This window comes from Stegodyphus dumicola, chromosome 6 (assembly GCF_044657685.1).
Source record: "Stegodyphus dumicola isolate Sdum_Otavi_A_Nest chromosome 6, ASM4465768v1".
Classification (NCBI taxonomy): Eukaryota; Metazoa; Arthropoda; class Arachnida; order Araneae; family Eresidae; genus Stegodyphus; species Stegodyphus dumicola.
The window spans coordinates 98,957,245-98,981,763 of NC_140773.1; the positions used below are offsets into that span (position 1 = coordinate 98,957,245).

At 34.2% G+C, this 24,519-nt stretch overlaps 1 protein-coding gene across 1 annotated transcript in view; it reads right to left on the reverse strand.

The window, feature by feature from the left end:
• Positions 1–24,519, reverse strand: part of LOC118185653 (QRFP-like peptide receptor) — a 399,923-nt gene that overhangs the window by 107,496 nt on the left and 267,908 nt on the right. The window contains exon 3 of the mRNA XM_085818696.1: positions 9,647–9,904. Within this exon, the coding sequence (XP_085674822.1) occupies positions 9,647–9,904 (258 nt within the window). The remainder of the gene's footprint in view (positions 1–9,646; positions 9,905–24,519) is intronic.

The following is a 24,519-nucleotide window of genomic DNA, read 5'->3' on the forward strand; positions in this document are numbered from 1 at the left end:
CTGCATTATAAGCAAGACATTCAACTAAAGATTTCAGATAGGTGGAGCATTTCATGGGACTAACACGTTATTTTCTTTATGCCTGTCAACCACTTCGTTAGAAATCATGACATGAAGTTTTCCTTATCGATCTTGTTCAATATTGTTATGGCGTGACAAGTTGACACATTATTATACTTGAAGACCCTTATGTTTAGAAATAAATACGCGTAAAAGCACCTTAAGTTTGTATTCGTTTGCATGTTTCAGTACCCTTACAGATGTTACAAAATAACCAATCAAGCGATAATATATTTCCTTTTACTGAATTGAACTTTTGCGATAAAATAATGAAAATATTTTTGAAAATGCTAGAAACATTTAATTTTAATGCGCAGAAAATTTACCGTTTAGCTTTTCTGTTATAATAGTGGCTTTGTTCTTGTTTCTTGCTGCAAAACTCTCTTCGAAGTCAACATGATTTGTAGTGAATATTATGTAAAATTTCGAAAAACAGCATACATTTCCTTTGTACAGAAGGACTCAAACCTTCAGATTTTTGCCTGCACCTCAAAACCTACAGGTCAAACTATACACAATAATGTGTCGGAAATTTCTTCTTCGATTGTTTAATATTCTTTGAAACTGCTTCATTTAAGGCTTCAGAATCCTACTGTAAAATTACTTTTACTGTCAATTTTCCCCAAATCCTTCTTCCACTTCTTTAAAATATTTTTCTTTAAACTTTTTCACATTCAGTCTTCAAAAGTATCAGCCAATGCTTTTTTACATTAATCTGTTTCTGACTACTTCTCTCTTACATGACACTTTTTTGGATAACACGTTATTTCTCGGATAGCATGTTACGTTAAGATCTTCGGATAGCATGTTACGTTAAGATCTTCGGATAGCATGCTGTTTATGTTCTATGTTCCTAATGAGCAAATCGTTTTGTGTTTGCTCTTTTAATTTACGTATTTATATAACTCAAGAAGCTTCGAAACCAGAATAATTCACATCCTTTTGTCGTTGGAGTGCTGCAGAGCTGAATCATTTGCACATTATTATTAAATATTTTTAGCACAAGTAATTATTTTTTCTGTTAGAACATTTCAGTGTACACTTCTGATTTTATGCTTGGAATTATTAAAAAAAGTTAGTTTAATTATTTCTAATGTGTACCTTAATTGATTATCTAATGAAATGAACATAAGTATTTAAATGTATCAAATGTATGCATAAGTAAGTCTCGTTCCCATTTAAATTAGCAATTCAGTGTGAGTTAAACTTAATGGACGCCACATCAATTCGTTTTAACCAAATTGCCAGATATTTCTTGTTCGAAAAAAACATCGATATGGTATTTCTTATAAATTAGGAGAAAAATTAATATCTGCAATGAATTAACGAAAAAGAAATATATAAAACTTGAAAAAGTAAGCTTCACTGATTAGTTTTTGAAATTAATTAGATTTGTTTGTTTTAACTCTGTTAAAGAAAAATAAATATGATGTGTGTGATTATAGCAAAGCCTCGAGGGCTATCTGCCTAAAGGGAGGGATGCCTTTCTAAGGGAAACTGGCTCGTATACACGTTACACATGGAGAAAACCACGAAAACGCCCATGCAGCCAGCCCGTTCGCGGGATTCGAAACTCGAACCGAACTACCAGTGTTCAGCGACTTTACCGCTCGGCCGCTGGTGGGCCCTCTAAATATGATGAGATATAGCAGTGATCGTCAAACCGTGGCTCGTGAGCCAAATATGGCTCTTTGGCTCCATGAGTATGGCTATTACACGAAAGTTACAGATGCGCTCACGTAAAGTTGCAATTAGTTGCAGATGCGCTCACGTAAAAGCAAGAAAATCTTGAAAATAGGTGGCAGCAATGGTCGTCAAATTTTACAGAAGCATGAAACTGAAAATATATACATCAATGTTATTCCTAAGAATTCTATTTTGTATTGATTTCGGCGTTTTGATTGTGCAGATTATACATCAAATTGTAATGCCGTAGTAACTGTCATATCTCAAATTTTAACTAATGAAATACTTTAAATTAATATACCATTAAATGGCAATTTTAACTTAATAAGAAACCGAATAAAGTAAAAATGAAGTATAGTTTTAAAATATCAGGATTCTTAGCTTCTTGACCTTTCAAATCTGAAGCTTTTTCCGGTGTCTGAAACAAAGTTTCCTAGCAAATGAATTTAGGCAGCATAAAATACATAGACGAAGTTTGAGTTGCATATAATATGAAAACAAACTTCAAATTAGGAATGTTTAAAAACTAAAATAACCCAGATATTTAACAGGAAATTTCATTTTTACGTTATTTGGTGAATCAAATTAAAATTGCCACTGTACTGATTCTAATAAGATTTTTACTGATGCATTGATAAATGGAACATTATACTGATTTCAGTACAATGATCCATTTATCAATTACGATATACTTAACTTACCATTCATCAAGAAGCGTTTTATGAAGATACAGTTCCAGAAAAAATTTGCAAAGTTATGGAATTGGTGATTAAGACTATCAACTCCATTGTAGTTGAAGCTCTTATTCATCGCCAGTTTGGGCCCACCAGCGGCCGAGCGGTAAAGTCGCTGAACACTGGTAGTTTGGTCCGAGGTTCGAATCCCGCGAACGGGCTGGCTGCATCGGCGTTTTCGTGGTTTTCCCCATGTGTAACGTATATACGAGCCAGTTTCCCTTAGAAAGTCCTCCACGACTTTATGGTAGACATTACATCTCATCTAAATCAGCCTTATCAAACACTACAAAGGAAAGGAAACACTATTTTTTCAATGTTAGGAGAAGTTACTTCATTTGAAAACAAATTATCTCTTTTTGCTCAAGATTTTGAAAGAGAAATTTTGATTCACTTTTCTAGTCTGTTGAAACATCGCCAAGAAAATAATTCTGATATTGACGTTTGCTATTTCAAATAAACAGTTTTAAATATGACAAAAGTTTTTCTAAGCAGGTTTCAGGAATTCAGAAAAAACAAAGCGACGTTAGCCTTTGTTGAAGAACTTCTTAACACTAAACTAAACTAAAACTCAACTCGGCGGCACAAATAGCCTTTAGAGAAACAAGGCTGGCAGTGCCCTGTTATATGCTTTCTAGACAGTGGGCCCCAGAGTGCTGGCGATTGGCCTCCCGAGGACAAATGTCCAGAACCGACCGCGTAGCGGGAGACGACTTGGAGTTTGATCCAAGGACCGATCTGCCGGTCCTTGACCTGAGGGTCGGATGTCCGGAACCGGCTGGAAACCACTGTAGGCGGCGTGAACCGTGCGCGGGAGATCGTCGTAGGCAGCGGCGAAAGGCAGGAGACCCGGCGTTTGATCGATGGGTAGGGACTGCGGGAATGGCTTCAGGTTCGCCTACTTGCGTCTCCCACACCTCAGCGTTAGCCTCCTCTTGGCCCAGCTGGAAACTATACAGCGCCTTAGTCCAGGCCTTGGCTCGTATAGGCTAATGACGCTGAGTAACCAATCCCAGGGAATTTCTGGAACCGACCATTTATGGGAGGAGACTCGGGGTTCTCCCAGACCACTGGCTGGACTTGTGTTCTGACAGCTTCGATTTGTTGGGTATATAATCAGACTTCACAGGACTAGAACCATAGGTCCATCCTATGGTAGGTGCGAGCTTGGCAGGGACCGTACTGGTACTGTCGTGTCCGTTGCCTTTGCTGTGGGGACGCTCTCATGTAGATATTAAGCGCTGTGTCGGAGGGAACGGCTCCCCGCGCAGCCCTCAGTGTGATGGATTGTGGCGATGAACATGAGAAGTCCCTGCGGGCTGTTCGGTGGGTTGGCGCCCCAACGGCACAGTCGTCCGAGGGAGGATGTGAATCATGTTAAGGTGCTCAAGGAAGCTGCCAGGTAATGTAGCTCGACTTGGACAAGTGGTCAGCTTGTCACAGGATTCCTGGTGCTTAGTCTCCAAGCAAACTTGTCACTCATCATTTTATCGACCTTCTCAAGGGATGAAAGGCTGGGCATCGAGCCCCGAACATGTGGGACCTGTGGTGCTGCTGCGCGACGCGCTACCCACTGCGCCACCGGGCCTGTCATTAATACTACTGTAACATAATTCAGTTTTACTCCGTTTAATCACTGGCACTGGAAACTTTGAAATCCAATTTCTGGATTTAAAAAAAAGAATTACGGAACTCGAAATTTGAATGTCTTAGCGCTGATACAGAAACAATGAAAAAAAACAATGTGAGCTTAGTTAGTGGAGAACGAAGATATGTTTAACACATGGAACAGCACATCGGACTCATATGGTCGGGCGGAAAAACTAGCGTTTGCTACTCTTTCCTTATTTGGGTATACATATTCAAGCTAATAATCATTTTAAAGCATGAACCTTATCAAGACTAAATTGAGAAGTCGTCTTATTGATGAGAACTTGGAATCATGCTTAAAATTAAAAACAACAGAATACAAACCTGAGTTACACAAAGTTTCAAAGGAGATGCAAGGCCGTTGTTCGCATTACTGTTTGTTCGTCATTATCATGGTTAAAGTTTTCAGACACCATACAATTTTCTTTTATCAATAAATAGTACCGTTGTTTAATTTAATATCAAGTTTTATTAGATATACCTATGTAGTTTATTTAAGACGTAAAAACCGAAGTGGTAAGTTAATTTTAGGGAGTATTGTGAATTGAAAACGGATGTAATATTGAGAATTGAGAAAGGTATGTTAAGATGGTTTGGACAGAGGATGAACGTAAGAAGCTACACGAAACGAGTATATAAGACAAGTATGGATGAGACAGCTGGAAGAAGATCAACCTCAGAGAACATATGTTAATCAGATAGAGGACGTTCTTTACAAAAGCTAGCGTTAGAGTACCTTATATAAGTGAATAACAATATACCTACCTATATAATTTAAGTTTAAAAATGTGGCTCTCAAAAAAGAATGCTTAAAGAATTCGAGGCAGCTTGACGTGGTATTGTTTCAGTTAAAGGTCAGACTGATTCCAAAGTATTTCACAGAACATTCGCACATTTCTAAAAAACGGCCACTCTCTCGCATACACAACCCGCACATACACATGCACATAAAAGGAAAATAAATGGCCGACAGTTTTCAAAATTAAGAAGACTTCCAAATAGCTGGACTGTGAAAAATTTATATTTATCTTAATCTTCAAAGCGAAAATTGTTCAGATCTTCTCTACAGAGCCATTACAAAGTTAACACTGTTGGAAGAACAAGAACACGTTATCACCCACATGGTGGTTACAATGGTATAAAGTAGAATTTATTTATTATCTATTTATTTAGTATCTAAATATAAATATCTGCTACAAAATAAATTCTTTTTAAAATAAAAATAAATAGTAACGGATATAGAACTTATGTCTTGGGTTCTTATGTCTTGGGTTCTTATGGTGGCCTTTACCTGGCTGCAATAGATCCATGTCTCCTGAAGACTGCAATATCCATAATGAACTACGTTTATATAATACCCTTGATAAAGAACTGTTTATTACAGAATTATTATTTTTCTGATTATTTATATAATTTAAAATATGCTGCATATATGAAATATTACAGAGAGGCTTAACATTACGTCTATTTCCATCCTTCATCTTTAGGCTCATATTTCAGCTACTGTTGCCCTTAGCTCAATTCTTACCATTGTCCAATTCAAAATTTCAACGGAATTAATTGGCTCACCAATTGCCGAAAGACTAAAAATACGAAATAATGATAATTGACCTCAAGATTTAATCCCAAAAATTGAATCGAAGGGCTTCATGCGTTTTTTTTTTTTTTTTCTTTTTATGTATAACCCACTTATCCATAAACCTACCCTAAAATGTCTTTCGTAAAGGTACACCTGCGAGGGCAGATAGCTTTTGAATACTTTGTCGACTCGAATACAGGAACTAAGAAATTCTGCGTACAAATACCTAGTATTGGTGTTATATATACTGAAACCGAAACTAATTTTGATTTGTCGCGCACTATCAGAAGCCGAAAGAAATTCTAGCATTAAGTACTAAAGATGTCTACATGATAAACAGATACAAAATAAAATAAATTTCACAAATAAAAACTTCTTTCACTCATTAAAGACGTAAAGCAATTTAGAAGAAAGGATAAACTGATTTACTCGGATAGTGTAAAGATAACCATCGAGAATGCTTAAGGCGGTGCTTTGTGCAAAAATAGAAAAACGAACGAGGTTGATTCATTTATCAACACTTTTATATTAAGCGTTTAACTTTTTTATGTTTTCATTTTATTTATCACAGTACAGAAGAAAATTTGTACAAGAGTAAACTGATGGAAAGCCTTTAAAATAATTAAAATATTTAGATGTTCCCGTTCTCAAAACCGTAAAGTTCAGTGTTTTCGGTCATGTTTATGAAACACTGATCAGTTTCATAATGCCATTCAATCAATGCTATGGAAGAACATCATACGTACAATAACTCACCTTTCGTATCCATATATACTATTAGTATCGTTCTAATACGTTTTCTGACGCTACTTTGTATATATATATATATATATATATATTAGTTTCACCAAAAGTATACATTTTATATCAGATGATTTTGCGAAATTATCAGATATTTAAAAGAGAAACATTTTCAGCAAACCCAAATAATACTAACCACATATTTATTGAGGATTACTATTTTTCTTTTACGTTTTTCAAAGAACAGTATGAAAATAACTGTAACATTCTAATACAGCATAAAAATAAGTTGACGATTTCTCTCCAGAGGTTTGTAAATACTATTTCATCACCTTTCGTATGAGCAAATATTTCTTTTTGGACGAAGTCTGCAAATAAGATTGTTCGGTGGGTCAGTTCTTACAATAAAACTTCTAGTTCAGAGGTAAGAATGAGATTTGGTCTTCACAAAAGCTGATATAAAGCTGGGGAATATCGTATTCCCACTGGTACAGCAGAAATAGAAGTATTTATTTCTTCAGCAGAGTTGAGTTTCTTTTGATAGTTGCTTTTGTCTTTGGGTGGGATTGGGCTTTTTTATATCTTTTTGCCCAGGAGTTTTGATTTTCAAATGCTTCTTAAATAAAGCTGAAAACATATTGCAAAAAATTTTAAAATATTAGTGACAAACAATTTTAGAACATAACAAGAAAAGATCCATTATAAATTGATCCAAATATAAAGTTATAACAGTTTGAAATATTAAGGAATGCAAGACCTAGTTTGTTATTTACTGGAGCTTCAACATTTAAATAGTAAATTAATTGCATCATATGTTTAAAATATTGGGTAGCAATCAATTGATATTTTTGCCGTTGGAGATAATGCTGGGTCTAATGCAATAAGCTCCACTGAGTTTGATCAAAGAATGCCTGCCAAAATCAAATAAAATGATAAATTTACATAAGAACCGAATAATGTTGAACAGAATAATCTACGACTGTTGAATATTTTGTTAAAATAGCAATTATTGTTATTCATTTAATGCATTAGCAAACGAAATAGAATATGCATTTTTTAATTTAAAATTAGGACGAGAAAAGCTAATTTTAATGTTTTGTAATAAAAATGCAATAATTTGAGCTAGCTTGAGCTTTATAAAATTTTCGAGTACGAGCAGCATAAAATTAATGATAAACTTTTGTCAATTATTTGAAAGCTTTCGAAGAGCTGAAGTACTGGATGAATATATTCTTTTAATTTCTTTTTAAATATGCAGAAATAAAATATCAAAAATATCAGAGCTCATACGTTTCAGATGGCTTTTTTAAAATTCATAAATACGAAATATTTCGAACTACCGTAGTTTAAGTCATTAACAAAAGCATCCGCTTTTAATGCTGTTGTAAGTACTTTAAAATATACTTTTATTCGGAAGAAAGGAAAATGAGCCTGAACCACGTTTAAGTTTTAATGTTTTAATTCTAGGTTTTAAAGAAATATCATACAATACCTTTTGCTGTGCTTTTTGCGTTTATATTTTCACATAGAATTTGTGCTGTTGAAAGGAAATTAAATATGAATAACATTAAAAAAAGCTATTTAATATGTTTCGTTTTCATGAAATCATTATTTGTCTAATTCCCAATGCATGCGATTTCTTGTCATTAATATTTTTAATTGTAAACGTAAGATTAAAAATTGAATTCCTTTATTTTTTGTAATTCTTCAGCTATTTTTATGGGCGGATATAAGTTTATGTCTTTAATTAGGACCTTTAATTCTCAAATACACGTGAATTCTAATTAATATTAGACGCAATACATTAGAAATCTCAGTAGATGGAATTTTATTCCATTCGTAAATTTTTCTGCTATTTCAGCTTTTACAAAAAATTTTGATGCCTTTTGGAATTTTCTTAGGGTCACTAGAGTAGCATGGGACATTGCAGGGAAATCGAAGGAGACACTTAATTTTCAATTTTAATAAACGGGTTAATAAAATGTCATTAATTCATTAGTAAGATCAGGCTAGATAAGTTACCTGAACATGGCAGAGCACACGAGAACAATCCGCCTAAGGTGAGATATACCTTCTTAGAGGATATTTAAGCAAACTGGCTTGTACTAATACGGGGAAATCACGAAAACCATCCATGCAGTGTGCCCGTTCACATGGAATCAGAAAATGAAACAAATCCTTACTTCTAAATCTCCTTCTTTAAATATCCCTCAAGGTGTGATATATTAACCTTTCCTTATGCCTTATTTTGTCGATGTGATAGATTACTCCGTCTGGAGTTTATAGTTTGACTATCGGATAGGAAAAAATGGTGATGCTAATAGTTTGTTGTAAGAATATAATTTATTGCCAAGTAACCATCAATGTTACAATTTGCAAGAAATGGAGTTTTATTCAAGTTAATCGGAAAATGATGGCACTGTCCTAAAGATACGGAATTTCGCTTGCAGCAAGTAGATTGTCCAAAACCATTGCTTGAGTCAACGGATTAAAGTTCTGTGAATCTTCGGAGGTATACTTGAGGGGTATATCATTCACTACAGCTTTGCATTCACATAAAGCGCTCATAAGTTCTTTGCATGTTAAAGATGACCCTACCAAAAGTAGAAATAGACTGATATAATTAGCTTTTAAAGTAAGCTTGGTCAAAAGTTTCTGAAAGTTTGGATTAGATGCCATTTCACCCTCAGGTCTAGCAGATTCGGTGTTTTGTTTTGTTTTAAGACATTCCAGTTTTATCTTCTGCTTCTCAATTACTTTATTTCATTGCAGATAAAATACACAAACACTTTTTAAAGAGTTGCTACTTAATACGGCATACATCTGACATGTTTTATTGAGTTAATTGGTTATTGTTAAAGTCTGTAAGTTTGCGCAAGTATTTGACGTTTGCAGCATGAATAGATGATCCGTTAAAATAATTCATCAACTGAAAGTAATATTGTCTTTTAAATGAAATTCTTGTTTCAGAATTTAAACGTTAAACGTTTAAAAAGAACGTTGAACGTTGAAAGTTGAACGTTGAACGTATTTGAAAAGAACGTATTTAACGGTGAATTATTATACGGTTATTAATAATTAACGGTAATTATTAGAATTTTATTTAACAGTTATTTAACGTTCAGTTTTTAAAAGAACGCTATTGAACGGTTAATTTACATTATAACGAATATAATGATAAAAAATATAAACTCACTTTCTTTTTAGCTCGGTGTTGCACATTCATATTGGCGATATTTCTCTCGCCTGGAGCTTGAGATCTCCACAGTCTCCATATTATGAGAAGATAAGCTGTGATCATGATAGCTACAGGCAGAAAAAATAAGGTGATGGTTACAAAGGTGTAATATAATTGCTTCATGGGATAGCTGCGGATACATATTCCTAATGTAGTGTCCCAACGTTCTTCCCTAGGCCAGTCATCATGACAGGAGGGTTCAGCTATGTCCTTCCACTAAAAGAAAACATTACATCACCAATTTTGATACACTAATTTTGATATTGACACATAGATTATAATGCATAAAACGTTTTTCTTAATTTTTTAATTTAATTATTAAGCGATAAATCAATAAAGGTTTTGAAATATCTAAAGGTTTCTCTAAGGAAATATTCAGAATAGAAATCATTTTTTTTAAGAAGGAAAGATATTTTAATGGGTTGAAATTTGAATAAGCCCCAGAAAGAGAAACAATAAAATTCTAAACTGACAGCACCGCATTTTACCTCAATTTCCTTTTACTATTTTGATTTCAGTGCATGGTTTTTATCGTATTTATTTTCATAATACGTATAGCTTGCTGCATCAAATAAATTATTAAACAGAAATTGCAAATAAAGTTTTTACGTAGTTCTTTAAGCTAAAAATCACATGTTAGAAAGTGAAGGATTGACGAACATGTATCTTATATTAAAACAGATAGCATAAGAAAAATATCTTGCAAATTTCCTTTAAAGGGTATAAATTTACGAAAAGTAAAATAATAGTGCAATGGTTTTGCTGGTTTGCTAATATTATTGGGAAACACGCTTGTTTGACATTCAGATTAAAGTCTTCAAATTCTGTCACTAAATGGTAACGTCAGACATTATTTTATGTTTTAATTTTTTTTATTTATTTCTAAAGTTATTCTGTGTTCTTAATTGTTTAACGTTCGTTATTTCAATTTTCGTATTATTAAAATTTATATAAAAGCAAAAATTATTTTAAAAAGTACGTTTTATTTGGTGTTCTGGGTTTCAGTTGTTTTCTTGCTTTGAATGCTAATATGAAACTCATTATAATACTGTTTAGTATAGAATTTATTAAATTCATTGTTATTCTCCCTCTGAGAGGTGTACCTTCTTTACTTTAATTCAGATCTAATCAACTGAAATCTTGTGAGTTTAAGCAAATTCTATGCAAATTAAATTCATTTCAGTTTTAAATTTTAATACAGTACACCGATAAGAATAATTTAATCCATAACCATTTTTGGTCCGTCAAGACGGAGACCTATGGATGTATTTTAAAACGAAATTCAATATTATTGATATTAGTGTTCGGAATAATATATTTTCATTTAATTTTACCGAGTCGAATTTAGAAAAACCAAAAGTAAAGCCAACTGTTATTTGCTCTGATACTACTAGGCTTCTAAACAAAATCAACAAATGTTTAGAAATGAAGACATAATTAACGATTTAGAGGAGTTACACAAAGCCGTAGAAGAAAGTCAGAAATATTCTGAAAAGTTTATACGATTCCAAATAAAGACTGAATCAAAGCTAAATGTTAGTTTAAAGTGCAGAGTATGAAGATATGAATACGTTTTTCTTAAAAAGTCCCTCCTCGGGACATCCTTTCCTTTCCATGCAGTGCATAATGGTGGAGCGCCTAATAAATAATAAAAAAATGTGACAAAATAATAAATGTGTTAAAACTCATGAGAATAGTTCTAATTCTACCTCCATCGGTTTATCTCCCTAAATTTGATTTGCCTACTTCTAATGGAAATATTGAAGACTGGTTAAGCTAGAGGCAAATGTGTTTATCTGCTATTCATGAATATATCGGTCTTACGGATTTGCAAAATTACAGTATGCGAAAGCAATCGTGGTTGGATCTGCCAATAAACTACTAAAAGATTTGGTAACCACAGAATCAAGTTACAATGAAGCTTGGACAGCTTTAATATCACGAAGCCACAATACGAAAAAAAGGTAAATTTCAGCGCAACCACCTTGGAGCAGTTTGGCGGCATTTTATGGAAGGAAAAAGTGATTCATCGAACTTTCGCATTGCAACTCACAGTGGACATTGTTACGTAAAGAACTATTATGCACATGGTTGCCAGAATTTGGCGATTTCTGCTAATGTGGTTGAGATACTACGCAAGTACCACGAAAAATTTAGCATATGCTCAATGAAATAATTTTTTTTTAATTTTAAAAATTTTGAAGTTTTATTGCCGAACATCAGTTCTAGAGTTCTTAGGTAATTCTAATGAATTTATGCGAAACTTGAAGTGTTTGGAATTCAATTCATTTGTAGATTTAATTATAGTACACCAGATTCTCTTTTCATACGGTAAAGTGTTCGAAGAATAATGGTGGACAGACTTCCTCGTATAAAAGCCAATTCTGGATACCCTCCAAAAAATGATTATGGTTTATTGTATCTTAATGTTATTTAAAACTATAATGTTCTAAACACTTCTTTAAGAAATTGTAACAAAGATTATTTACTATTAGACAATAGGCGTCCCTGATTACGCACATATGATATGCCATCGCTTTCATCACTTGAATTATCTAGGAGATGTAGGATATTTCTTTCTATATTTTTGGGTTTACCGGATTTAAACAATTCGGCTATTGATATCTGTGACCGTGCTTTTGTGAATTCTTTGTATAACTCTTGATATCGAGTCACGAAAGCAGTCAAATCACGCTGAAATTATAGAGCTCGTTTTATGTTGTGATATTGTTTATAAAATGATTCCTAAGTTTATTAACCAATTGCAGGCCTTCAAGGATTGAATAGGCTGTTATTGGACCACCTTAATCATCGTCATTCTCTAAAACAGTTTAGAGCATTTCTTCTTTATCGAAAACTTCGTCAGCAGTAAATTCTGCGACATGTTCAATTGCAAGCTTTTCAAAGCCTGCACTCTGTTATTTCGAAACCGTGTAATAAGAGAATCCCGTGAACTTCATGAATGAAATTACAGGGTAGCCTTAGAAGGCGATAGGAACATAATGTTGCTTTTTATACTTACGGCAATATTTCTCAAAAAACAAGCGAGGATCTTGTAAGATATACATGAAGTCAAATCAAAGGTGTAAAATAAACAAAAAATATTTCGAAATGTCAGATAGTATTACTATAATAGCAAATTAAAGAGCTAAAACTAGTAATCTAACGTGCCTTGAGTGTTTCAGACTACGTGAATTACACAACTGTCGGCATTTCTTCAAAACATGCGCAGATGATAAATGCAATACATGTGACATACGACGGAGGATGTGGGCACCACCCCTCTACCAATACGGTTGAATGGTATAGCGTCAACTCACCTTTATCTATATAACCATACGTAGTCATTGTGCATAACGACATAAACATACATACAGATTAGGTACTTAATACAGTGTTGAAGCTACAGCTATTCTATGGTGTTAGTATTGTGCCAGACACTGAATGCAATACAGTTAAAAAATCGGAAATTATGCATTAATTAATTACGTTATAAGGTACTTTTTCCATGCATTCGTGGTGTAATGGTCAGCACCCTCGGCGCGTATTCGAGAGGTCCGAGGTTTGAGTACCGGCGAGGGCACTGCACATTTTTCATGTCGCCTGCTTAGAAATAACCTAATGTCTCTAAAGTGGAGCTCGAACTAAAATGAGGTGAGATGATTCTTCTCCACCAGGATCTGGCGACTGGGTCCCATAATCCCCAGTCGCCCTTTAAAAGGGGCTACATAAGGTATTTCTCCAGCCTTCTTAGCATGCCTTCATTGTGTAATAGTCAGCACACTCAGCGCGTATTCCAGAAGTCCGAGATCCCCAGCTAGGGCATTGCTCATTTTTCATGTCTCCTGCTTCGAAATAGCCTAATGTCTCTACAACGTAAAAACCATTTTATTGTGAATTGTTTGATTTCTACAAAATGACGCCCTTGTAAGGCTAAATATCGCACACTTTTGCACTCTAACAAATCATTTCCACTTTCATCATCTAAAGTTAAGGACAATGTGAATTTTTCAAACACGAGCAATCAACATCATGTTAATTCTAGTTTTTTGGCAATTACTCATGTTGATTGCAGACCTTATTATCAGCTGTAATTATTCTTGTAAAGTATCGGACGTTATGTACCATGTAGAATCATGGTGGGTTCAAGCAAAACTCTAATCTCGAAGCTTGCTCTCAAAAATTAGAGCTGCCAGTAAAAATATCAAACCACAAATTAATAAAATTCTCGCAAAAGCTGCTCTGTTTGAAATTCATATTGCAATAATGAAATGCTTAACGTAGATGCAATAATATGACCCTCACTTTTCCCAACTTTTGTTTTCAGTGTCCTTCAAGGTCACTTCGAAAACTTAATGTTAGCTAATTCAAACATTTTGATATCCAGAACCAATGAGATTCTAATAGAAGAGGATTTATTCCCAGTAAATTGTATTGGAACATTCAAGTCTTGGACCTAAAGGTACTCTTTATGCTTTAAAGCAGAAACTGGGATGGCTACTCTCAGGAATCATGCATGAAAATCCTTTCCAGACTTCTAAATTCATTCTTATTTGACATGATAAAGTTAAATTATGATCTTCAGAAATTTCGAGAGATGGAATCTATTCCTAATGTAATACGAATTCACAGGTCTGAAGATTTATGTGTTAAACCGTAACTGCTTTATCTGAAAAATAATTGCTGTAATATAACAGATGAGGCAAATTTTTACTTTCTAGTCCTTGCTAAATTTCTGAAGTTCTTTCTTAAATATTGGAAAAGCCAGAAGTCACAGGCTTCGGGGTGTGCCCACCAGTTATCTTTAAAACTGGGCTCTGAGGCACCCAATTCTGCAGTATTATTCCAGTGACTGAAAACATTAATATTAATTACTTTAAGAAGACAGAAATCCAACACTTTTGGCAGGTTGTGATTCGTTGTGTCTTCATATGTTGGATTGCTGTTTTTACTAGGAATCATAATGCACCAGCAATCTTCATTAGTGACTACTGAAATCAAGATAATTGTTTAAACAAATAACTAGTAGTGCTGAACGTGATGAAGTATCTGTGCTTTACTTTGCGAAAGCGGCACGCATCTTATGCAAACACAAGATATTTTCAGACGCTCATTCTTAAAGGCATCATGACATTTTACTACACCAACATTCAGCTGACAATGAAGGAATCGATTAATGTTCCTTTCATTCACAGATGTTGATGTGCATTCTTTTTGAAGAATACGCATTGTTTTTACTTTATTAAAACACATCTTTGTCTTGATTGCTACAAAAATGGCACTTCCTTACTCATTATTCTACAGTTTTAGTATTCTCAATGCCTTTTATCCTTATTTACGTAAATTCATAAAAAACTGAACAACCATAATTTATCTGGTAATCAATGGCATATTCTCATCAACTACTGCATTTTGGTTTTCATAGCAAGCAAGTAAACGATACTGCGCGTTGGCTTTATAACAAAGTATGATAAATGCTGTCTTTGCAGATGACAATCGTAAAGTCGCTTTCTCAGAATCCATGAAATGCCCTTACTACATGAATTTTCACAACAGCTCTTGTACATCAGTAAATCTAAATTTAAAATAGAAGTAAGAAAGTGTATATTTATTTGGTACCTAATATGAACGTCATTTGCTTCAAGTGGATGTAAGGCTACATTCTTTGAGCAATTTAATTTTTATTATTTTAGGGTCTGCTTAATAATTTACGTACGTTATTTGGCACTTTGTTATTTTTTAAGCATCTGCTAATAACTCGTATAACCTATTATTTGTTATACGATTGTTTTAGAAAATTCAGAAAATTAAATTCCGGTTCAATTATTTAGGTTGAATCAATCCATGACCATTTTTTGTAAGAACTCTGCACCTTATTTTTACGCTTTTTTAAAGTAATAAAATACGTTGTTCTAGAAATTTTTTATGCCATTAGTTCATGAGAAATATGCCATGTTGCTAATGCATGAGAAATAGACTATGTTGCTAATGCATGAGAAACATGTTGCTAGTTCATGAGAAATATACATCTGGTTATGAGAAAATAGTACATTTGCTTAGAACTAACGCCAAATTATTAAAACAATATTCTGATCCATGACATAGTGCCTGTTCAAACTTTATTTTATGTATTAGTTCATGTATGGGTGAAATTTTTCTACCTTAGAAGTTTCTTTGATTAACGTGCACTGATCATGAACGGATTTCTTTTAAGCTTTTGAGTAATAAATAGAATGATGAGAACAGTTACAGGACTAATTAAATGATGAGAACAGTTACAGGACTAATTATAAAACCTCATAACTCGAAAGATTCTACAGCTAAAAGTACAGAAATTAAGCAAGATCTATATTCTAACATGCCTAATATACCTTTAAAATACAGATATACGTATTTTTGTAAAAACGTTAATGCAATAATATAGTGAAGCAGAAAAAAATGGTGTTACCACCTTACATGGGAAAATATATTAAGTTGCGTCGTTATCGCTGATCGAAATACAAGTTATACAGCGTTTGTTTTTGCTGTGTACACGATTGCCAAGGAATTCCTTATTTCAAACGAAAATCGCTGCATCTCTGCCTGTAGATATATCAAGCTATTTTTATGGTCTTACTGATAATGTTTACTTCTAATTATACCAATTAAATTTAAATTGGCCATATTTTCTCAGCTGCTCATGTTAATTATTCATAAGAAAAATTACTCTTAAACACTAGTTTATTAAATTTTTCATATTCAAGTATTATTACATTTCCCAAAGTAGAATCTTTCAGTATCTGACCCTATTTTTACAAAACCTCTCCATCAGATTTAAACTTAAAACTTTCATTTTTATATTAGTATTTGTCTAAATAAAAGGATTGATTGAAACTATTTAAATTTACCTAAAATTAAAACTGAAATCCTAAGTCACTAATTTTTCCCAAATAAGCTGCACTTTTTAAGTTTTCAAATTATATTGCATTCAAATATTTTTCCATATTTCTATTGCACAAATGTTAGAATAAAAACAATGCCAATTTAACTTTCTAAACACCTAAATATCAGCGCAAATTGAAAGAGCTTCTGTGAAGAAGAACGGCTTTTATGTGCACCTGAGCCCGATTATACATCTGAAATTTATCCTTTCAAAGCAATTTTAAGATCTGATTCCAAAAATATAGTTCTGAGAAGAAAATTTAATTTTCATCTTAGTATACTTAGTATGATGGTAGGCAGAAACTATAATTCAAATAAATTACGAGTTTTACTTCAATAATAATCAGACTATTTAAAGTGCAGTTTTTCCTTATTCAAACCATTGTATGCGCCTTAGATGTACTGATTTTGAAGTACTGCAGTTTAGGTTTTTCGTTATTATTATTTAAATTCCATTTCTTCTGTTAAGAAACATATCAGTTTTCCAATGTAATTAATGGTTAAGTTTAAAATGGTTAAGTTTAAAATTGTCAGATGGCGATAAAAGGCAAGCCTTTAAAAACACAATTATTATATTGCAAACAAGCTTAAATGAAATAATCCAAACTTTTGCAACGATGCAAACGGTCTAAAAAATGTAATTAACCAAGTATTGCAACGCAAACAAATGCTGGATAACCAGATTTACGGAAAGCTTTGTTTCTAGATACTGCAAGACGTTTCAGAAAACTGCAAGTTTACTTTCCACTGCTTTAAGTTTTGATACAAGATGTGCTCGCCTGGTGAATACTGAAAACGCCAAAAGCAATTTAAAGCAACATCTTATGACTGTCTAAAAGATTTACGCTGATTAATTTCCGTTTGAGTGGGTGTTTATCAGAATACAAAGCGACTATTAAGTTTCCAAAAGTTCTAAATCTATCAGCTGATCGTGAATAAACTAAATTTAAATTAGAACATACTTTTCCAATTTCACGTAGAAAAATTGAATTACTGCGGATAATCATTTAAGCCTGGAATATACAGAAGTTTAGTTGAAAAATAAATGGAATTGTTTTCCATTCAACTACGCTCAAATTTAATGATATTTTCAAGTAATCTAAACAAAGTTAAGAATCATTGTGATGAAATTAATAATATTGGTATTTATGCACGAAATTCTGTATTTATGAGGATTCTAGCGAATTAACGGACTTGACAGATGCAAAGTAAGACACATATCCAGTACTCAGCGAATTATGCATTAGGAGTGTATACCCACACATACACCCACACTCACACACACACACACACACATATATATATATATATATATCAATAATATATGTTCATAATATATACTATATATAAACCAATAATTCATAATAATTTAAAATAAGAAAATATTCCATATACCATCTCCAAGGAATACAAATTCAATTTACAACGGTGTAAAAGCTTTTTCATATAAATATTTTTTAATATTTTTCATTTAAATATATATATATAGACTGAATTATTAACTGTCTAAGAGCGCTATCTGTTTGCAATAAACTGAACTATGTAGTGAAAAAAACATTTTGATTCTAGTATGCTAATCATATTAGGTTGAGAGGAATTGTTAAGGAGAAAATTATCGGTTGGTGTGGTGACGTTACAGCTACTAGCACGCCCCCCCCCGCGGGCACAGGTGCTGATTTATAACTTCCTGTTTTGTTCGCGGACGAAATGGACCATACCTGAAAAAAGCAGGACTGAAGATAAAACCCCCTGGGAGTTTCCGGACACAAGGAACTAATTATGTTTCTCTTCGCAGATAACAAAAACGAGAGAAATATTTGTGTAAGAGTTCTTCATGTGATTTTGAGGTGACAGGACGTATCTTTTGCGTTCTAAACCACGCCAGTGGTTTCTGTAGAACAATAGTTTTTTTATGCTGTAACTACAGTAAAAAGGACGTTTTTTGCGTCCAATCTGCGTTAGCGGATATTGTCTGATTTAGGGCTGTAATGATCAGTTTATTTTTATGTTTTAATCAAGAAATCTATTTTAGTTTATCAAATAAATAATTTAAAAGACAACATGTCTTTCTTTCACCCGACACGGGTGTCCTGACGTTACAGCTATAATAAAATGGTGGCAGCGATGGGATAAGAAAATCCATGCAGAGATTGCAGACCGTCCGAGTCTGAAATTCATCTCGAGTTTGTAGGACAGCCATTGTCCGAACATCATCAGTGTTTGCAGATAGTACAGATCGCCAGGCTCTGAAGTGCAGCACGAATTTACGAACATCCGTTCGAAAAGTGATTTACAGCTCTTCGAAGTGGGGAATAGAATCCACGTAGAAGTTACGGACATCAGTCCAGAAAAAGAGGAATGACAGTCTCCTGAAATAAGCTCATCTTTAAGCGCGGTGATAAAGGTGCTACTTGTGCGATCATCTTTTGTGTTCGAGAAAATTTACCGCAGTGAGCATGTGGGACAATCATTGTCCGAAGATCATCAGATCATTGTGATGTGTAGAGTATTGAAAAAGTGACATGTGGGTGATCACCCTTGTGATCGAGAAAATTTAGATCATCAGATCTTGTGTGTGTGCGATATAGGTGCCTGGATCATCAGTGTCCATAAAATTTTAAATTGTGAGAAAGCGAAGTTGTGACGGCATCCGGTTTTGCATCGCAACCATTTCAACTCTCCAATCCAGACGGGTAAGTACCTTGGATTTTTATATTGAGGCAGTAAAGTAATTTAATTTATTTCTGTAAATCAGTATGCAAGTTCACAGAACTGTTTTAAGTCAACTTGTTCCTGTAAAGCTTAAAGAAATGTGCTTTTTGGGTTTTATGTTACAATAAGAAAGTATAAAATTTTAAAATTTAAACCTGTGTTAATAGATTTTTTTTTAATATCTGAAATGTTAATGTGTTGTGCTTAAATTAAACTTATATATTGGATTGTGTAAAGGAGTAGAATTACTGTAACCTGAAGGTTTTAATGTTAGGTGGCATTCTGACATATCATTTCTAAGACGTTTTGAATGTTATAAATATTAGAATTTCAGTTAAGGTGTGTCAAACTTTTATCTGTGTAAGAACTGAGAAAATTTTTTTTTCTATTGAAGGAGTAAAAGGGGAATGATAAGTAACCCCCAGTATCTTTCCTTTTAACTGTTGTCATATTAATGTTAATTACTAGCATATGGATAGGTATTGTGTAATTTATTGTATTTCTGAATGCATATTTTAACATATCCCAAATTTTGAGGAAAGTATATTGTATTATCATAAGCAAGTGTGTTTTACGCAAGTGAATTTAAAGCTTTTCAGAGGATAATATTATTTGTAGTTTCATACGTCCTCAAGTAGACAATTTTTGTTTTTATTTTTGAATGCATAATGTGCATATTATAGTGTAAACTGTCTTGTTTTTGTCTAACATCTGTAAAATAGGTTGTGAAAAAAATTATAAAAGTTTAATTTTTACACTCTCTTGTGAAAATGATATCTGTTTAAATCATTTGTATGTATCTGTAGTGTGAGGGAGCTAAAATTGTTAGGATCACAATTTTGTTATATCATGGCATTCTTAGCAAAAGTTAGGAAAGAGGATCTTAAATCCTTGGCTAAAGAGTTAGGGAAAAAAGTTAGCCCTGAACTTAGGATATTGGATTTAAGACAGCTGATTATGGGAAATGAATCCTATGAGGAGGAACTAGTAAAAGGCCTGTTAGAAAATATCACTTCAACGAAGCTTGAGAGAGAAAAAAAGGAGCAGGAGAGAACTAGGAAGGAAGAAGAAGAGAGGCAAGAAAGAATTAGGAGAGAAGAAGAAGAAAGGCAAGAAAGAATTAGGAGAGAAGAAGAAAAAAGGCAAGGAAGAATTAGGAGAGAAGAAAAAATGGAGCAGGAAAAAATTAGGAGAGAAGAAGAAGAAAGGCAGGATAGAATTAGAAGAGAAGAAATGGAATTTGAATTATCCAAGTTACGTTTACTAGCCGCTAACGGAAATGACTCTGGAAATGGTGGGAATGAAGAAAATGGACTAAAAAAAAGCCGATACGATCTAAAAAAATGATGCCAAAATTTGATCCTGAAGAAAACGATATCAGTTTGTATCTAGTCATGTTTGAGCACCAAGCAAAGCGTGCGAATCTTCACCAATCAGAATGGGTTTCGGTTTTATTGACAATTTTGCCAACTGACATAGTTCAGCTGATTATGCGAGAACCAGAACAGCTGGCTTATGATTACGCTTATATAAAAGGGATACTGCTTAAAAGGTTCAAACTTAGTCCAGAAAAAATTCGCATCAAATTCGTGCAATCTCAGAAACACCCCAAAACCACTTGGAGAGATTTTGCCTTTGAATTAAGGAATTATTTTGAAGAATGGATTGCAGGTTTGGAAGTTATGGATTTTGAACTTTTAAAGGATCTCATGATAACGGACCAAATGAAGCGTCGTGTAAATGCCGAAGTGCGGCAACATTTTACTGACGAGTGGTCGAAGATAACGACTCCAGAGAAATTAGCGGAAATGCTAGAAGAATATGAAAATGTGCGTGAACCCTGGAAGAAGATCTCTCCTGTTCATAGTTCGGAGTCACAAAGGGGAAATACAAATAATTTAAATTCGAGGGATCCGCAAAAGTATCAGTCCGGAGAGAAAACGAGATATGCGCCCGAGAAAAAAGAAACTTTAAGAAATCAGAAAGAACGCCAATTTGATGTCCGTAAACCACTTAAGTGTTATTCCTGCGGTTCCACCGAACACTTAAGGCCTCAATGCCTGAAAGTTCAAAAAGATTTCAAATCGCCAGCTGTAGTAAATAGGGTACAGGAAACTGAAGAAGATTTTTAGCCCCGTACACAACGATGGCTAAGGTGAATGGATTCGATTTACCTGTATTACCGGATTCAGGAGCATCTACAGATGTAATTTGCAACAAATACATCACTCCTTCGATGCTGACGGGCGAAACGGTTTGGGTCAAACACCAGTTTGAAAAGGCCCCAGTTTGTTTACCCTTAGCAAACGTTACAATAGAAGGAACTTTTGGCCAAGTAACAACAAAAGCTGCGGTCATTCGAAATGAATTGGACACCGGCCATTCTTTGTTAGGAAACAGAACTGCCGAAAAATTAGCAGTAGATCAACACGATAAACTTTCATTTCAAGTAAACGCGGTGGAGACTCGAGCTCCGAGTCAATCAAGAAATGAAATCGGAAAAAGTTGTCCACTGGAGTCTGAACGCGGCGAACTCGTACCCTCAGGCAAAACTTCATCCTCAACAAAAGGGATGAAGGAGGCCAATTTCGCCCTGCCTGAAACCGAGGTGAGCGACCTGACACTACTTACTATAGACAAGACGCGGTTATCTGATTTACAAAAGAAAAGTGACGTTATAAAACCATCTTTTGACTTAGTCGCGTTAAACGATCACAGTAACCCTTTGGGAAATGTGAACGAGTTAAGTTCCTTTTCGGTTCGGCACGAACAAGAAACTGTAGATAAGCTAAATGACGTTTCGTACCAACCAGACTCGGAAGGTTTGCAAATGCCTAAAAATTTCGTGGGAGAATTGCCCAAGACACCGAGTAATGTAAATTTACCAAGGAAAGTAGAAAAGTCCCCAATTCATCATTTATCTATACTGGTGCCGGGTACTGAAGGGTCAAAGGGGATTAAATATAGCTACTTCGTGAATGATGTAAATCCAACTTGTAATGAGGTAGTTTTTTCTGATTTTAAAGTCAAATTAAATGTACATGTTTATTTTGAGGTCAAATGTGGTAGTTCTCATCCAGGTGTTGGGTTACCATTGAGAGTTTATCACAAACGGAAAATTAAAAATCTGCAAGGTTTCCCTTTTTAAGCCTGGCTAAAAACATAATTAATGTTAAATTTGGAATGTATATTGTATGTTGTATATTACATTTTTCAGAAAATTATACGTTCTTTATTTGTATGTGTATAATTAAGTTTATTTCTCAGTATTATGTTGATTATATGCTTTTTTTTTTTACTGGCCTCAATATAGTTCTTGTTATATATTATCCTTGGTACTTAGCCCAGTGTTGTAAAATTTATTAATGCTAATAACTGCTAGTTAGTTTACTTTGAAAACTTGCTGTGGTAGCTACCGGAATTGGAGTTCTGAAAACACCCGACACCCCCGGGGAGAAAAGGGGTTGTGACGTTACAGCAACTAGCACCCCCCGCGGGCACAGGTGTTGATTTATAACTTCCTGTTTTGTTCGCGGATGAAATGGACCATACCTAAAAAAAGCAGGACTGCAGATAAAACCCCCTGGGAGTTTCTGGACACAAGGAACTAATTATGTTTCTCTTCGCAGATAACAAAAACGAGAGAAATCTTTGTGTAACAGTTCTTCATGTGATTTTGAGGTGACAGGACGCATCTTTCGCGTTCTAAACCACGCCAGTGGTTTCTGTAGAACAATAGTTTTTTTATGCTGTAACTACAGTGAAAAGGACGTTTTTTGCGTCCAATCTGCGGTAGCGGATATTGTCTGATTTAGGGCTGTAATGATCAGTTTATTTTTATGTTTTAATCAAGAAATCTATTTTAGTTTATCAAATAAATAATTTAAAAGAGAACCTGTCTTTCTTTCGTCCGACACTGGTGTCCTGACGTTACAGTGTTTGAATGTTTTTTATGTTTGTAACGGAATCGTATTCGTAGCAGACATGTGCGATAAATTTTTGTTTTAACAGTGGAAAAAGTGCTAGCGAAACTTATCAAATGATGCAGAATTCTTACGGTGAAAAGTGTTTGTAGTATTCTGATGTGGGTTTGTAGTTTAGTAGATTTCGAGACAGTAGAGATGACCTAAAGGATGACGAAAGAACGGGATGTCGTGGCTCAAGCTAAACTGGCTCGAACATGGAAGCTGCCAGTGCTGCGTTATACCAAGATCGTTGGTTAACGATTAGAATGTTGTCAGAACATTTAAATATTGATAAAAAAGCTGTCCTAACAATAACTGGCGAGGATTTAGGAAAAAGGTGTGCACTTTTTTTCCGCATTCATTAGCAACAGAACAAAACAATGATCGAGTCGTGGCTTCTCAGGTTTTTCTTGACATGCAATATCACAATGCAGATTAAAAAAATTATCACAGCAGATGAATCGTGGTGCTTCACCTAATATCCAGAAAGAAAGAGACACAGTGCCGAGTGGGTTGGCCCAAACTCGTAGAGGTCAAAGAAAGTACGTGTCTAAAAATCCAAGGTGAAAACAATGGTAGGGGCTTTTTGTTTTCACTGCAGAGGAATGATTTACCAGGAGTTCGTTCCTGAAGAAAAACCATATTTTACATGGGTGTATTAGAACGAATAGTGAAATTAATCGCACCTGTACATATAGATTTTCATGCAAATAAAAATTAGTTCTTGCTGCACATAACGCGTCATCTCTCAGTGCAGCTGTTAATCGTGCGTTTTTCGCAAAACATATGTAGCTGTACTACACAATTCCCATAGTCACTGGACTTATCATCACCCCATTATTTTTGTTTGCAAAACTGAAATTAAAGTTTAAAGGCTATCGATTCGACGATATCAAGCTCATCCAACAAAACGTTATGAAGCAACTAAGAGGAATTCCAGGAAAAGTGGTTCCAACATGCTATAGAAAGGCTTACGGAGATTACACCAACCGATGTATAACTTCAAAAAAGTTATAGGTAGAATACCTAGTAAAAACATTAATACACTCATTTTTTATGAGCCCAGACCTAATATATTTTAGCCAGACTGTGCATATATTCTCCAGGCACTACCACATTTATTTTATATTATACTAAATACAAGAATATTGAAATAAGCCTGAAGCGATTTTTAATGCTTTACAGATCATTCCCAGCGATTCGTAATCATCTGTAATAAAAACCAATCAGAAT